Source organism: Lygodium microphyllum, chromosome 14 (genome assembly GCF_053477565.2).
Source record: "Lygodium microphyllum isolate KBCC chromosome 14, Lygodium_microphyllum_v1.1.10, whole genome shotgun sequence".
Classification (NCBI taxonomy): Eukaryota; Viridiplantae; Streptophyta; class Polypodiopsida; order Schizaeales; family Lygodiaceae; genus Lygodium; species Lygodium microphyllum.
In genome coordinates this window covers 45,701,076-45,718,364 of record NC_141148.1, presented here as the reverse complement: position 1 = coordinate 45,718,364, position 17,289 = coordinate 45,701,076, and the positions used below count along the sequence as shown (strand labels likewise).

At 43.4% G+C, this 17,289-nt stretch overlaps 1 protein-coding gene across 4 annotated transcripts; it reads left to right on the top strand.

Moving 5' to 3' along the window:
• Positions 1-425: 425 nt before the first annotated feature.
• LOC148025560 (uncharacterized) lies at positions 426-17,223 on the top strand. Of its 4 annotated transcripts, none has more exons than XR_015693121.1 (6): positions 426-1,675; positions 1,793-1,872; positions 1,958-2,222; positions 4,140-4,473; positions 4,596-4,721; positions 16,895-17,032. XR_015693121.1 is itself a non-coding variant. In XM_087692784.1 (5 exons), the coding sequence occupies exons 1-5, from the start codon at positions 949-951 to the stop codon at positions 17,152-17,154; spliced, it is 1,227 nt and encodes a 408-aa protein (XP_087548910.1). In that variant the 5' UTR covers positions 430-948; the 3' UTR covers positions 17,155-17,223. The 4 variants fall into 4 exon arrangements, 2 of the variants coding, with proteins under 2 accessions (XP_087548910.1, XP_087548909.1); XR_015693122.1 differs by lacking the exon at positions 16,895-17,032 and adding an exon at positions 5,607-5,624; XM_087692784.1 differs by lacking the exons at positions 4,140-4,473; positions 4,596-4,721 and having other exon boundaries at positions 430-1,276; positions 1,382-1,675; positions 16,895-17,223.
• Positions 17,224-17,289: the final 66 nt, after the last annotated feature.

Below are 17,289 nucleotides of genomic sequence, written 5' to 3'. Positions count from 1 at the left end.
CACTAGAGCCAAAACTGTAGATGCCTCATGTATTGATTTGGCATACAATGAGTTATGCTGCTGTTCAATCACGGATCCACTCCCTCTCCATGGGTGCTTGAGGGCTTGCTTATTAGCTGCTATTGTATGCTATCATGCATGTTGCTCAAGATCTCCACCACCTCATCCTCCTTTTGCTTCATCAATATCTCTCGTTCCTTTTTGTTGAGATAAACTTTAAGTGGTTGAAGTGCTAGATGAGCATCCTCACATGCAATCTTCTTTCCATCCTTAAGCACCTGGAGAGCCACATAATAAATGAGACTTCCAAGGATTTTATTTTTGCCTAAGAATATGTTAGCATTCCTATCCAACCATATGTTACATAAAAACACTCCCCTTAAACAGGTCCAAAGAGTCGGCGGTAGATTATTAGCCTCTCCAATCATCAATTCTTTCCATGATAGTCTGTAGGGGTGAAAGGGCAGGATCGGGGAGTGGAGCCAACTGAGTTTTGCTTTATTGCTTTCACCCTGATCCTGCGCCTTGATCTTGCCAACAGGGAAGTCCATTGACAGTAGGTATTGGTAATAATACTACGCACCGTCGTTTCACAACGCCCTGTTGAAGTTGATTATATCCACACACGCACGTACAAACAATCTCTCTGTCTCTCTCTCATAATTCACACACGCCTTTCTATCTGTCAGCCAACCTACCATGATCTTGGGAACTTGGCTTTGATAGAACCCATCTTGCTTGCGCGAGACTGGGGCTTCACAACAAAGCCAAAACATCTAAGGCAGACACAGAAGAACCACTGTGAGAGAGAGAGAGAGAGAGAGAGAGAGAGAGAGAGAGAGAGACGGAACCAGAGAGAGAGGGGCGGGCAGACAGAGCCACAGAGAGAGAGAGAGAGAGAGAGAGAGAGAGAGAGAGAGAGAGAGAGCCCACATTGAAGAAGAGGTCATGGGGGCGAACTCAACCTCCAAAATCACGGATCTCTATCACGGACCCGTCAAGATAACCGCCTGCAGCTTCGATGGCCTCGGCAATTTCGCCCCCAAAGAGTGGGACCTGCACAGCCCCAGCCTGCACAGCGAGGGCTTCTCCTGGTACCATGTCGAGCTCCCACGCTCCATGACCAAGCTCTCGTCGGCTGCCCAGTGCCTCATTGACGTCCTCTGCCCCCCATTGAAGCTCCAGGACATCCTCTCCCTCGTCAGCAATGGCCCCTTCTGTGGCCATGTTGACAGCGCTCTCATCTTCCGCGTCAATTCGGCCGGCCCCACAACCAGTAAGTACACCCATAAGCTCGCAGTCCGTGTCACTGGGCACAATGTCATCAGTGTCTCGCTTGGCCGTATTCCCCGATTAGGATTTTCCACCTCGGATTCCGCAGGTAGCTTGCTCTCAGAGGTCCCTTCCTTGGAGTCCAGGTCGGAATTTGGGGATGATGTCGAAGATGCTGCTGCCAACCTTGGTGAGGGCAGCACACAACAAGGATTTGTCATTCAAGAGCACATGCTGGAGTTTCTTCTTACCATGAACCATTCAGAAGGAGCAGACAACCCTGTGCCATCTTGCATTTCAAATCTTCTTGTACATGTAATTGATACACATGTCGATCAGCTGCAGGATATTGTCACTAAGCTTGAAATGGATCTAGATGAAGTGGAACTGGAACTAGACAATGGTATATAATGAATGATGCTCCTTCAATATATGGCATTTCGGTTAATCAAGCATGAGAACTTCCGGTTGGTTATCATAAATACGTTTTTAATACAAAACAGACCGGTTTGTGTCACAGGTGGCCATGTTATGAAGCAGAAAATGCTGGATGACCGCTTTTTCCCAAAAATGCATCTAGACCTTCAGCGTCTTTTGCAGGTATAAAGTGAGCATTGGACGCTAATAATTGGCAAATGTTTGGTGCGTGCTACCTCTTTGTTCTGCACTCATTTTGATTCCACAGGTAATTGCCCATGGAGAACAAGTATTTCCAAGGGTAAAGGACAAATGTGCAGGGAGGACATGGCTAACTGCAGATGACACAGTGACACTAGATGTATTGGTCGGACGTCTTCAAAAGCTCAAGGAGAATTTGGGCTTCCTTGCAAATCGAATAACTGCGCTCCAAGCTGGACTTGATAGTTGGCAATCAGAGCAGATTAATCGCAAGCTCTACTACATCTCATTCCTCTCAATTATTTTTCTTCCTTTGTCAATAGTAACTGCAGGTAATGGGCTTCCTTGCATGCACAGTCTTTTTGCTTCCACTCTTGGTTCCTTTCCAGATCACAGTAAATTGAAACAAGTCTTAAATTATTATTTTCTTGGGAGCAATCCTATTGCCAAGCTGCTTAATGTATCTAGTTGATAAAGTGCTGATACTTGCTGTAGTTTCATAGGAGTGCCTGACACCGTGTGTTTAAAGTCTAAATATGTTGTGCTTGTTCTCATCAATAGGTATGTCTGCTGTGCAAGCTCATAGTGAGCCTGCTGTGAAGTCACTTAATGTGCAGATAACTGATTGATAAAGTGTTGAAATGTGCTATCGTTTATGGAGTAGCTGTAAACTGAATATTGACATGATTTATTTAAAAGCTAAAAACGTTGTGCTGTTCTCTCTCCAATAAACTATAGATCAACATCATTTGTTTAAAGGCCAAAAAAGTTGTGCTTCTTCTCACCATTAGGTATATCTTCTGAGCAAGTTCGTTTTTTGAGCCTATTGTCAAGTCACTTGATGTGCAGATGAGTGTCCAGTTGGTAAAGTGTTGATACTTGCTATAGTGTCATAGGAGTACATGTTAACTGAATGTTGACATCATGTGCTTAAAGGCCAATGGTTCTGCTATCAATAGGTGTGAATTTTGTGCACATCGACAGTAGAAGCGTCTATTATTTGGCAAGGGTTAAATAACTGACTTTACTTCTCTGAGAACTCAGGTTGGTCACCCATGTCCTTTGCTTGTTGTTGTCAGACTGTAATTTGTATCAGTCTGTCATCTTTTGGTTATGAGCTCCATCAGAGTCTAATGGAGATAGAGGAGCTTTGACTGCTTCAGCCCATTCTGTTTGTGTGCACTTCTTCTTCAGTGAGTGCAGAATGTGTTGACACTGGCACCAGCCCACTTGCATTTCTTTTTCAGTGGCTGCTCAGCCTGTTTTTCATTGCCAGAGGGGGGGTGGCTTGCACAAATGTTTGTGGCAGCATTTTTCGTGGTAGGAGCAGCTGGTCAGCCAGTTTTATGTGGTCCAATTGCATCGGCATTTTTGCCCAGATCAGATAGGCTAGTTTAGGGTTGATTGGCCATTTATAGCCAACCTCCACAGTTGGCAGATCACCTTCTTCCTTTCACAAGTTCCGCACACTCTGTCTTCAGTCTTCCTCTGTCTCCGGTGCTGCCATAGTTATCAACTTGGATCTGGTGCCCTCACTAATGCCTTGGGCTGTGTGCAGGGATTGATTAGTTCATCATTGTATTCAGCATTCCATTCAAAGTTAGTCTAGATTATCACTTCATTCTCTTCTTTTCTTGCTGTCTCTCTCTTCTCTTTCCTCTATGTGTTCATGTTTCTCTTTCGTTGAACACTCTCATAGGGTACCTCTCCACCCCCCTCTTTGCAAACATGGGTGGCGAGCTCCACAAAATGCTCCAATGTGTTCAGTTTTTGGTGCTTCAATGCTTAGGATGGAAAATGGTCCTTTTGTTGTGCCATCATCGAAGGATTGTCGCTCACTATGTTGTTGGAGATTACAATTGGTAAAGGGCTGTGTTGTGGATGGCTGATTGAATGCTAGTCCATGTAGGGATTGCAGTCGTTGGTTTAGGTATTTGTCCATCGTAATGCTGGTAGTGATCTTTTGACAAATATGTCAATGCTATTAAATGCACTCAATCAACTTAAGCATGATAGCTGAAAGGCAAAGATTCGAAGAACATGTATGTAATACACAAACCCCATTGTAGTGAACTTATGCTTTGGCTCTCTTAGCTCAAAGTTTGTGCAATTGCTTTCTATAGTTCCGAGGAAAACCAAACAAGAATGAAATTGAAACATCTTATTATGATATCCTCCTCCAAGAAAGCTATGCCTTTAATGTTTGTTTTCAACAAAGCCTAATAATTGTGGTGAGTTCTTCATTGCAGACAATGGACAACAAAAAACAGTTGCTCTAGCAAGTAGGGTGGAGCCATTGTAAATGAAGGCCATGGCATCTGATGGTTTCCAAAATAAAGTTTGAGCTTAATTTACATGGTGATGATATGTCCAACGAAGAAGAAGTGCATGAGAATAGAGATTTCCACCATTGATCTCAATGGGACGCCATGATAGTTGAGATTCACCGATTGTCAGAGTCATCTCGTGGATTGCTATGCAGCGACATCAATCTTGAGCAAGAGCAGCAAGAGTTATTCACTAAGGGTGTTAGCAGTCTAGTCAGTTCATGTGTGAGTCTAGGCTATGCTTGGTATTTCAAAGGTATTTAGGCATTTTTCAATGGTCATTATGATGATTATTTTAGTATTTTATGTTGGTTGATCGGCATTAAATGCTGGCTGACCTGACGCCATTTATGGCATTCTTTTGTTCTATTTATTCAGGCTCATCCTCCACATTCATTTCATTCATCATTTGCTGATCGAGTGCATGCCGTGTGGAGAGACGGAGTCGGTGTCAATGCCCACACAGTCAATGATTCACTGTTGTACACAACGGTCTCATGTTGGGTATATGGATTTCATTTCTCGAGCATATCTCTAAGTTGTTTGGTGTTTTCTTGTGTCTTCTCTTTCCTTTGTCTTCTATCTTGTGTTCAACAGTTTATTTCAGCATTCTTTCATGCATCCATTGTTGCATTCACTTCTAACAAGGGGAGGGGATGAATTGAAAGTCAAGATGGCCAAGCATAGGTGATTACTTGTTAAGTTTGTTACCATTGACTTGTTGATCTCAAAATGCATTACAAACTAATTAGCTCATTATTTTTAAAACAGTCCCAAACCATGTAAATTACCCAAAGTTTCATTAAAGAGTGCGTAGTCCTAGAGAGTTTCTATGTCCCATTAGCAAAACCCTAATTTGGGAGGATCCTTCTATATCTATAAATAAACAAGTTACTCATCATTTAGCCCATCCTTGTCTCGTAGGTTCGGCCATTAGCCCTCTTCCACTAGCTATGTCCCATAAGCAAAACCCTAATTTGGGAGGATCCTTCTACATCTATAAATAGATAGGCTGCCCACCATTCAGTCCATCCTTGCCTTGTAGGTTTCGGCCATCAGCCCTCTTCCACTAGTTCTCTAGCCGCTAGCGATTACTACTATGTGGTCTATAATTGTCACCCAGGCTTGCACTACTACCACAGTGATTAGCTGCCATCATCTTTAGGTGGTTGCATTGCTGTGTTCACTAGTTCCAGCCTTAGAGATTGCTTTGTTTTGGTTTTTAGCATGTTGCCCTTCCATTTTCAGCATTAGCGTGGTTTGGATTTGCATCTATAGTAGGTCGTTTTTCTATTTTCAGCACTTTTCTTCATTAGCCTCTACTTTGATTGGTGGTTATTGTACTCGGATTTGTCTTTGGTGGGCGACACACATCGACAACTCCCTCAGCATGCTTTTATGAGAGCCATTGGCGGTTGGACAACTCCACCCTTGAGCATTCTGTACATCCTCTTATTTATTTACAACATTGATTCATTCACTTTAGAGTCCTCTTTCTTCTTTGTTTGTGTTTGTGTTTTGGCGTTTTGTGTTTAGAACTAGTGGAAGAGGGCTGATGGCCGAAACCTACAAGGCAAGGATGGACTGAATGGTGGGCAGCCTATCCCGAAACCTACAAGGCAAGGATGGACTGAATGGTGGGCAGCCTATCTAGACAACTAGTGGAAGAGGGCTGATGGCCGAAACCTACAAGGCAAGGATGGACTGAATGGTGGGCAGCCTATCTAGATAGGCTGCCCACCATTTAGTCCATCGATAGGCTGCCCACCATTCAGTCCATCCTTGCCTTGTAGGTTTCGGCCATCAGCCCTCTTCCACTAGTTGTCTAGCCGCTAGCGACTACTACTATGTGGTCTACAATTGTCACCCAGGCTTGCACTACTACCACAGTGATTAGCTGCCACCATCTTCAGGCGGTTGCATTGCTGTGTTCACTAATTCCAGCCTTAGAGACTGCTTTGTTTTGGTTTTAAGCATGTTGCCTTTCCATTTTCAGCATTAGCGTGGTTTGGATTTGCATCTATAGTAGGTCGTTTTTCTATTTTCAGCACTTTTCTTCATTAGCCTCTACTTTGACTGGTGGTTATTATACTCGGATTTGTCTTTGGTGGGCGACACACATCGACAACTCCCTCAGCATGCTTTTATGAGAGCCATTGGCGGTTGGACAACTCTACCCGTGAGCATTCTGTACATCCTCTTATTTATTTACAACATTGATTCATTCACTTTAGAGTCCTCTTTCTTCTTTGTTTGTGTTTGTGTTTTGGTGTTTTGTGTTTAGAATTTGTGTTTATTGTGTTACTATTTGAGTTATCATGTTTTAGCCGTGTTCGCACATTCTGTGTTTTCTTAATGCAAACCCTACCATATCTTCACACAACTCACTGTAGTTAGGTGACTATCAAGTTGCAGCAGGTCATTTCATTGCTTTGACTACCAACCTTTCATGAGTTCAAATGCTAGCTCTTGCAGTATGCAAGGTTGCATGACCAAGTCCACTAAAAGACCTCCCCCCTATAGTCTACTTTAGAGAGAAGTGCAAAACCTATTCTTCTTAGGGAGTGACTACCAGAGGTCTAGATTCTTTGTTTCCATTTGAAGAAGGGGTGTCAGTCTTGTTAAGACTTGCCTTCCTTTCTTGAGAGTTCTTGCCACCTTGAGATTTTCCGTTCCAAGAAGAGGATGCTAGAGCCATTGCCAACACTTTGGTCATGTAGACAAGGAGTGTTGTAACAAGGTCTAGGGCCTTCCACCTAGATCCACTTCATGGTGGACTGCGATTGCACCTATGGGTGGTTCTCCATGTGGGCAGCAGATAGGGGTCCTCCTCCTAAACCTACACCCACCACTCTTATTTCTCTTGGTACCTACTACCCACCCACCTCATTGGTGCATTGTTGGATGTGTGACATATGGATAACCCCCTCTGTCATCACTTTTTGGGACCCTTGAAGGTTCAGGTAATTGGTTTGCCAACTTGGTACTTTAGACTTCACCCCACAAGCTTATTTATGAGGGCTCCTAATGATGCCACACTTAGATCCATTGGTCCACCTTGTTGCGCTATTCCTTGGTAGAGACTTGCTTATAGATGCGTGTGTTGGTGGCCACACATGTAGGTTATCACCTTCTAGGTTCTTGAGAGTACACTAGGCTAGTCCAGTGTCACTTTTACTTTTAGCTTCTTTGGTTAAATTGATTTGCCCTTATGTATCTTCTGCTGCACACCTTCACCTATTTTGCTACTCGTTAGTATTAATTGTTTTGCTAAATCTTGCTCTTATGTTAGCTTTACTTTTTTTCTTCTTTGTTTAGCACCAAAACCAAAGCATCTCAATATGAAGCGTTGGTATGCACATTCTGGTCTTTTTTTAAATTGATTGTTAGCGGATTTGTTAGTCCATGTGTAAGTTTTGTGCAATATTTGTGGGATGTGTGGTAGTAGTGGTGTGGGCTACATTATTTGCACCTGTTTTATTGTGGCCAACCAGCCCAATATGTGGCTGAATGACATATTTTATGCCCCATTTCTAGGCTGACTGTCCTGATCACATTTTGGGTCTATTTGTAGGCCAGTGGCTTTGTACTGTCAGTTAGTTCAACATACTCCATTAGTTGCAGGTCTTGTTGGAGAGAGGCAGCCGGTGCTAGTGCTGACGTAGTAGTGACTCACTATTGTTCTGTATTGCCTCATCTCGGTATATGGATTCCATTTCCCAAACATCTCTGTTCTGAGTTCTTTTGGAGTGGTGTTCTTTCCTTATAGTGTTTCTCTTCTCTTGTGTTTGTGCTGTTACAGCAGATTCTCATGCTTCCATGGCTGCACCCTATTTTGACATAGTATTAGATGCCCATGTTTGGGAGCTTGGTGCTGTTTTTTGCTGCTGCAGGTCTGCCCTTACATTCTTCTACTGCTGATCAGTCTTCTCCTGTCCGCTGTGATCAATATGCAGCTTGGGTGACCACCTGCTGTGCCAAATCAGCCTGTTTTCTGAACTCATCTCTGCACTTTTAGCATGGCAGTCTGCCTTTTGCGTTTCTGCTTTGTTCAGGGTTGAAGGAACAGTTCTAAGTTCTAACTGCTTTACAACAGCATTTAATGCTTGCTGAGTCTGTGTTTGTGTGATCAGCATCTATGTTTTCTGTTTTTAGTCCTGTAGGGTTGGGCAACTGTGTTTTCAGGCTGATTCCTTGCTTTACTGGTTGAAACTTCATTGTTTATTCATTTGCTGACTGTGTCTGATCTGATTTTCTTTGTCTATAGCACTCATTTTGTGATCAGCTATTTTGTACACTACGTCAACTCTTGCTGAGTACTTTTAGGGCCATACTCTCTTTGCATCTCTTTTTTTCTTGATCTTCTCTTCCTATCCTATGGCACGTCCATATCCAATTGATGATAAGCTTAAGGCTCTGATTATCGCACATTGAGTGTGTTGAGCTAAAACATGCTTTACAGCTGATTAGCATTTTTAAACAGCCCAAAACATGCTTAATTAATTAAACATGCAAATTTGGTGCTCGGTTCGAGAGAGTTATAGTGGTCCCCCAGAACCCTAATTTTTTGGTGCACCCTTCAACATCTATGAATAGACAGGCTGCCTATCATTTAGTCACATTCTTTTGTGTAAGTTTCTCACGTTATTGTGCAGATTTCAACCATTAGCCACCTACCATTTGGCATTTGATATCCAGTCATCATCGGCTGCAGCCCATCACTATTCAGCCCTAGGCGACTTTTTTCAGCCATCGCCTTGCTATTTGGAGGTCTCCATTTGCTGTGTCATTATAGTACTTGATCAGCTTGCGTTTTCAACGTTTGATTAGCATCCATATTCAACTGATGATAGGCTCTGATTATCGCACCTTGAGTGTGTTGAGCTAAAACATGCTTTACAGCTGAGTAGCATTTTTAAACAGCCCCAAAACATGTTTAATTAATTAAACATGTAAATTTGGTGCTCAGTTCGAGAGAGTTATAGTGGTCCCCCAAAACCCTAGTTTTTTGCGGCACCCTTCAACATCTATAAATAGACAGGCTGCCCATAATTCAATCTCATTCTTTTGTGCAAGTTTCTGTTAGCTGTCAGATCTTGTATAGTTGGACTGTACAATCGGACTGCCATGTGGCAGTCCGACCTGTACCAGTACAGTCGGCTGCATTTAATGCAGCCGACCTGCTTGTTTATTGCGCTCAGTTTTTGGCTATTTATAGCTGGGTTTTCCCACAGTCACACACTCTTCTGCTCGCAGATTACATGCTGGTGGCTCGCGCAGATTCCGTCTTTGTTCGCAGATTTTAGACAGGAGACAATGCAGACTGCAGCGGACTTCGAGGTGAACAGCAGGTTGCATCGTCGAGGTGGAGACACGCAGTCCAGCGCACTTCGCCCATGTATATGTCTGCATATCTTTGTATACAACACACTTTATACAGCAGATCTTTATCTTCCACTGTCTCTTTTTCTCTCTTCTCTCTCTCTGTGTTCTCTCTCTCTCAGTCCTACGCTTCCGCACCGCTGCACTCTGACATGGTATCAGAGCAGTGTTAAAGGGCTGACTGAGTGCAAAACCAACCTGAAGAGGAGTTTCTATCGCGACACAAGGCTGCGTTTTCAGTGTTTGAGGACAGGCAGGAGGGCTGCGCCTCGGAACAAGGCTGAAGCGAGCGTGGGCGTGCGGGAAAGGAGTCTAGGTGGTGGATTTGCTGCTGTTTACTGCTGTTTGACGAGGAGGAAGTTTGAGTTTTCAGCTTTGAAGTGCAGGTTTTGCTTTTTTATCGCCTCCGGCGGGTGAAGAAGTTTTGGGACGCGGAAGAGCCCTAGCAGGCTAAGTTTTCACAGTCAGAGGGGGCTGCTTTTGCGTCTGTGAAGGCATTATAGGTGAAGATGTCTACAGAGATTGACTTGGAGTTCCAGACGATTATGGACCGGAAGGTGCCTGTCTTACCGGCTCTTCCCGCAGATCAGAAGTTTGATGGCGACAACTACCGCATCTGGCGCGTAATGATGTTGGCCATCCTAGAGTCCTATGATTTGGCGGAGCTTGTGCAAGAGGAGATCGACCGGCCCTCGGTAAGAGATGAGTCCAAACTCTCTTCCGATGCTCGTGCGGAGTTGGCCAAGGTACAGTCTCACTGGGACAAACTGAATGCAAGGATTCGTTCCTTTCTTTTTCTGTCTTGTACTACAGCCGTGATAGCTCACATCGAGCACTTGACGGTAGCTCGGGAGATATGGGTGGAGCTTGATCAGATATATAACCGGATGACCCTTATGAAGCGGGTTTCTTTGGAGGTTCAGATGCGGACCTTGTCCGTGAACAAGTCTTCTTCGTTGCGGGAGCACATCAACAAGCTTAGACAGCTTCAGATGCAAGTTCAGAATGCAGGGAAGCCGATTTCCTCCGAAGACATGGCGATCACACTCTTGTCCCAATTGCCGCCACGATTCGGTGCTTTCTACTCCGCCCTTATTGCTTTAGGGGGCAGGAGTCCACTCTTCGGTGGGAAGAGTTGGTTTCTATGGTCTTGGACCAAGAGGAACAACTAAAGGGACAGAATGCTTCCAAGTCGGAGGCACTGACAAGTCAGTATATATTGCAGGACGGGGTGAGATGCAGCTTATTCCAGATGGACGCGGCGGTATCCATACCTCAGAGGTCTTGCATGTACCAGGTTTAGGATATCATCTTCTGTCAGTTCATAAGATTTGTTCCCTTGGACTTTTGGTGGAGTTTGACAGTGATTCGGTGCGAGTCCTTGATCCTAGGTCTAGGAAGGTTCCCTCATCTGGATATGAGGAGAACGACATCTACAAATTGAAGTCTTCCACCGCCCTCTCTACTCTTCTTCTTACCTCTCAGACACAGTCAGAGTTATGGCATGCTTGGTTTGGTCACCTCAACTATGATTATCTTCGGAGGGCGTCACGTGGACAGCTTGTTCGAGGGTTGCCGGACATAGTGGTGAGCCAGCAGCCATGCGTCTCCTGCATTCGTGGGAAGCAGCATAGAGATGCCATTCTCCACAAAGCTTCGCGGCGATCTACTTCACCGATGGAGCTTGTATCTACGGATCTTTGTGGCCCTATGAGGAACGAGTCCTTGCGAGGGAGCTCGTACTTCATGCTGATCGTAGATGACTACAACAGGATGACATGGGCCTATTTCTTGGCATTGAAGTCAGAAGCTTTCTCCCACTTCAAGGATTGGCTTCTCTTTGAGGAGAACCGATCAAGTCGGAGATTGAAGACCTTGCGATCCGACAAGGGTGGTGAATTTGTTTCTAATGAGTTTGCTCGTTTTTGTGCAGCTAAAGGTATTCACCAGGAGTTTGCTAATACCAACACTCCTCAAGAAAACAGCATTCTTGAACGAAAAAACCGCCGTGTGATCGAGATGGCGCGCACCATGATGGAGCACCGACAGACACCTCAGTTTCTGTGGGCCGAGGCTGTGGCTACTGCAGTCCACATCCTTAATTGATCCCCCACTTCGGCCGTTGATGGGATGACACCTTTTGAGGTTTACTTTGGGACTAAGCCCGATGTTTCTTATTTTAGGGTCTTTGGGTGTGATGCCTATGTTCACATTCCCAAGGCTCATCGTGATAAATTTGAAGCAGCTTCCTGAAGACAGGTATTTGTTGGCTACAGCTCGGAGTCCCAAGGCTATCGTTTGTACAGCCTGCATTTTCAGCATCTAGTGTTAGGCGATAGGTTGTTGCCATCTCTCCCACCAGGTGACTGCTGTAGTACCTGCGTTTTTGCTGTCCAACAGGTCATCTACATCAGCAAACACCTCTCTTGTTGTCGTCTCACTTGCTTGACACTTTGGTGATCAACGTTTGGTGTTTTCTACACTTTGACACTTTGATTGGTGGTCACAACACTCGGGATTCATCTTTGATGGACGTCATTCTTCGATAGTGCATTGCTCTGTCCTTGGGGATTCTGTACACTCTTACATTCATTTACAGCATTCATTCACTTTAGAGTTTCTTCTCTTTGTATTTGAGTATTGAGTTTTTATGTCTTGCATTTGGGGTTTGAGTTTTACTTGTCTCTGTTTGAGTCTTTGTATTTCAGTCTTGGTCATACATGGTGTGTTTCCTCAGTGCAAACCCTAGTATATCTTCACAGAGTGCCACGATGAAACATGGTTTGTGTAGAAGCATATGTTATATATTGCTTTAAGAGCTATTACGCATCCTTGAATTCTAGATTCTAATTTGGATGGTTGAGACCACAACAATTACGAGGTGGTAGTTCTTACATGGGAGACATGTGATACTCGTGCTTATTTTGCTCTTCTTAGGTGCATCTCTAAAGAGGTCCCTTGTCTACGGTTACCTTGTGTAGGACAGATTTAGATGTGTGGGAGATGTTACAAATATTGTAGAAGGCTCTGTCTACCATGCGACCTATGATTCTCTACAATCAACCCTAGACTATGCAATTCTAGCCTAAGAATACGTTCTGGTCTTTTCTACTTTAGGTTACACATGTACAACTTTGGTACACGCAATTCGCCCTTCAAGAGGGTCATCTTATGGGGATTGTGCTCTATAAGCCAATGCCTTATGGGTCTAGATATCGGCATTAGCTTTACTCACACGTCCTCCATGTTGCTTGAGCATGAGATGTCTTTGCTATTACAAGAGCGGTTTCCATCTCAATATGGTGGGTAATAAGAGGCTTTTGTAACTTCAAAGAGAGGTGATAGGAAGAAGAAAACGAAGGCCTAGTATTATATGTGGTAAGAAGGGAAAACTCCACAAGGATTGCAAGGAACTAGTAGCGTTGCGAAAGGAGGAGGAGAAAAAATAGAATACCAACTCATTCGATAAATAGTCAATCTATTACATTTTTTCTTCGATTTTGATTCAAACCCTCTAGTAAAGGAGAATACCAAGGCGTCGAAGGGCTCGTCTTCTATAGTAAAGGAGAAGGCTATAGTAGCTACATTTGTTGTTTTCTAGTTTTGTTCATGTGGTCATCTCTCACAACTCTAGTGTGAGGGAGAGAATGCGAGAGGGTGGTAGTGGTGGGGCAATTGAGCCCATCCATTTGTTCCATATAGGTGTAAAGGATCTAGAGAGGGGTTTCTCTTTTGTATCAACGAAGTTTGGTAGGTTTTGAAATCTTGGAGGTGGGATCGACCTCAAGGTTTAAAATGGGATGTTTTGCTTGATAGAGAGCAGAATTTGCTCCTAGTCCAAGTTTACATGAGGGGACACTTTGTCAATCTTGCTAAAGGCAGGGAGGGAATCCATGGTCACGTATGCTACTATAGAGACATTGTTGATAGACATAGAGAGCTGCTATGACTACTTGTTTTCAAAAGCTAGTATGATCGACATTGACATTAGGTTCTCTGTAAGGCACCTTGGTGGTGGCTTAGTCACCCATCGCTTAGGTATCTGCTACAAAGATATAAAATTTTATTATTTTTTTCAACATTTGATTAAAAGTTAATCAAGCATGCAAACATGACTTGCATGAAAGGTGCAAGTTAATTATTTCACAATGTGGGACCCAGGATCTCGAGATATCAGTTGGTGCCAAAAGCAAAAGTTGTAATAAGTTATGCTTGATAGGCACTAGGTGGTACGTGGTGTTAGATTTGGACCTATATTGATTTATTGGCTACTAATGTTAGCGGCGGTGATATTAGAGACTAGGCATTAATTAATTAATTAATGTTAGGCTAGGGATCAATAATTGCTCAGGGATACTTGGGAGATAAATTGGCCTAGCCAATTTAATTATTGGTTGTTGAAATAAAAATTTGAGCTCTAAAATAATTATCAAATTAATTTCAGAATTAATATTTTAAAAATTAATTTAATAAGCTAGATAATGTTGGAAAATGAGATTAAAAGGCTGCCACTTTGCAAAAATTGCCTATGCAAGTGGTGAGAAGGCTACTGGAGCTAGTGGAAGTCTTTTCTAGCCATTGAGAGAGAAGAGAAGGTTGTTAGAGAGAGAGAGAGAGAGAGAGAGAGAGAGAGAGAGAGAGGAGATTGTTGATCTGATGCACAGCCATTGAAGGGTTACAATAGCAAGTGCTAGTCCTAGAAGGGCCTAGCTAATAGGCAATTGGGCTAGGATTGTTGGTGATAGCAATTTATGGGTTCCAAGGTGCAAGCAATAACATACAGGGCCTTTTGGGATAGGGCAGCTACTACATTTGCAGGTTTTTTTTTTGCAAAAGAAAATGAGAAAATTTTCTATCTATAGTAGTCTCTCTCATTGTCTAGCCATTTCTTAACTCCCCTCAACATTTGCCAACCATTTGAGTCATCCAAGGAAGAGATTTCAGTCAATCTTTGCTGTAAGCCCTAATTTACAACAGAAATTAGGGTTTTGAGAGCTACCTCAGGATACGTGCTTAGAATTGAAGGCCTAGGACTTGAATTTCAGCACAGCTGAAATTGAAGAATTTTAGGGAGATTCAAGAGGCCAGCCAATCAATTTGAATTCAGGGCTAAATTTGTTTTGTAGGGAGTAAGGTGAAGGCTAATTCCCCAAGTAAACCAAGGGGCAAATTGGTTTTTTATTGATGACAGCAAGTAACACAGGATCCTTAAGCATCTCTTGGTGCTACCACGGTAGCTACTCCTCCCAAGCTCTTCTACTTGGGGTGTTATTTCTTCATTCTCCTTCACATGGCTTTTGTTGAGCCACTAATGTTAGGGTTTTCCATACAGTCATAATTATAGTGTCTTAACCACTAATTTAGTCCCACTAATTTAGTCTCCTTAAAACAACCCCAAAAAGCAATCAATGCTAAATTATGAGTAATAAATGGTTTAATAGTGATAGTAGGACAAATGCAACCCTAGTCCTCTATAAACACTAGTCTTGTGTTTATGCATCATCATTCCCATAATCAGCCAGACACACCTTCAGCTCTCTCATCACCAATGTTGTTAACATTAGTAAATTTCATGGGTTTTATTGGGTGTATTTGGGCGTGTGGACGGGTGCTTGAGTGGGCATTTGGGGAGCCTTTTTTGTTTGGCCTAGCTATCTCGGGCTTCTCCCCATGGCCTATTTATAAGTGCCTCCTCTCCACTCTCATTCATTGCACATCTACGCCCATTGGAGAAAGGGAGATTGGGGGCACTTCGGTGGTTGCCATGGCCCATGTGGCATGTACGCATCTTCTCATGCTCTAGTATATGTCCATGGCCTCTTTCATCTTTGTTTCATTGAGTTCTTGTGTTCTTGTTTTCTTGTCATCTCTTAGTGTACAACCATTGTTTTCTTGCTTGTGTCATCTCTCTTTTTCACAACTGCTGCCTACACCCCTTGTGGAGAACATTGCCAATTTGTGGAGCTTGTTTGAGTGCTTCCCCTGCTGACTACAGTCCCTATGCAGCTGGGCGACCTGCTTTCTACAGCTTTGTTTTCAGTCAGCTTACCACCCTACTGGTTTGGGATTCCACCCAGCTGCCTACACACCATCATCGGCTTGGTGATCTGTTCCCACTTGAGACATCTGTATTTTCTGCTTCCTGCTGTGGCTTGTCGCCCAACCGACTAGAAGTCTGCTATAGTTGTTACCTTCATTAGTTAGCATACTGCAGTTTTCACTCCAGCACCTTGCCTTTTACTGATCGGAGGTCTTCAATTGCTGCGGTACTCGCGTTTTGCTGCTAGGCAAGCTGCCATGTTTCTACGAAGTCATTCAAAGCTGATCGAGACAGCTGATGTCGTCCTCCCTCCAGCCTGATCTGCGTTTTCAGCTTTCTAGGTAGACTACATTGTTGCCACCTTCTTCAACAAGCTATTGCTATGTTTTTGGAATCCGTTGGAGTATGAGACACTTTGATACCCACTCCTTTAGCCACCTCTACCTTGGTCTGTTGGAGTATGACACACTTTGATACCCACTCCTTTAGCCACCTTTGCCTTGGTCCTAGAGACATGGAGGTTTGAGGCCCTTTGATCGTACAGTCTTCATACTCATCGTTCATTAATTATCATTCAACATTCTACAAGTTGTGTTCTTTGTCTTGTTGTACACTGTGATGATGTTCATATATTCTGAAACAGTAGCATATCTTGATAGCACATACTAAACATGCAAACACCAAGGGTACCTAAGGGAAACACCACCTCCACCAACCAAACCCCCATACCACCAGCCCCACCCAAAAACAGCCAAACCACCCAAAAACCCCCAAACTTCCACTTCACAAAAAGGGAAGAAAAGTTTATTGAACATATTAATAATAGATAAGATAAAAAAGATGAAAAAAGCAGATGAAGAGTACATTAATGGTCACCAATCTTGTGATGCATGGAGTAGCTTTCACATGGTTTCATGAAAGAGTTCCAATAGAGCATGTGGTGTCAAATTCAGCAGCGAAGAGCTGTTTCATCAGCCAAAATATTGAAATCTTCCTTGTTCGTCTCAGACCGTTTGTTTACATCTTGAATGTAGTGTCTGCCTTTCAGCTGAGACATTATTATGCTGTTTTGGAGTTGAGAGTATATCTGCACTTGCCAGCAACCGAGACGTTAAAATGTGCTGTTTGCTTTATTATCGGTCTTTAATATACTGGGACTGGTTCCACTCATGTATTGACATGGAATATCCATTGATGGGGTCTTGCAACAAACTGAAGACTTGCAACTGACTTTTTGCTTTATTGCCCGCTACAGCTTTTGGAATGAATGTGGGAGGCATTCCATGGACTGAACAGAAGGGCACAGGGGGAGAGGACGGATTTCGGAATGTCCTTATGCTATGTGCAGTGATTTTGTTGCTGTTGCTTGCATGTTTTTGGACTGGACCACTTTATAAATATGTAAAGATTTGGCAGTTGAAGCAAGCCGTAAAGCAGAAGTGGTTGAGCACTAAGAAGTCTATCAGGTGGAGAGGGAGAAACAATCTACGGTGTGAGGGCTATTTCAGACTTTGAGACAGCTCCTCTCAGCCAGGCTAGGAATCTCTCTTTTTAGGGGCAGAGGCTCCGGTCAATTTTTTTTAATCAGAAAGATTCTTTTCCCAAGGGTGAGGTGCATTTTGAAGGTCACTTTTTCCAGTGTACATGACA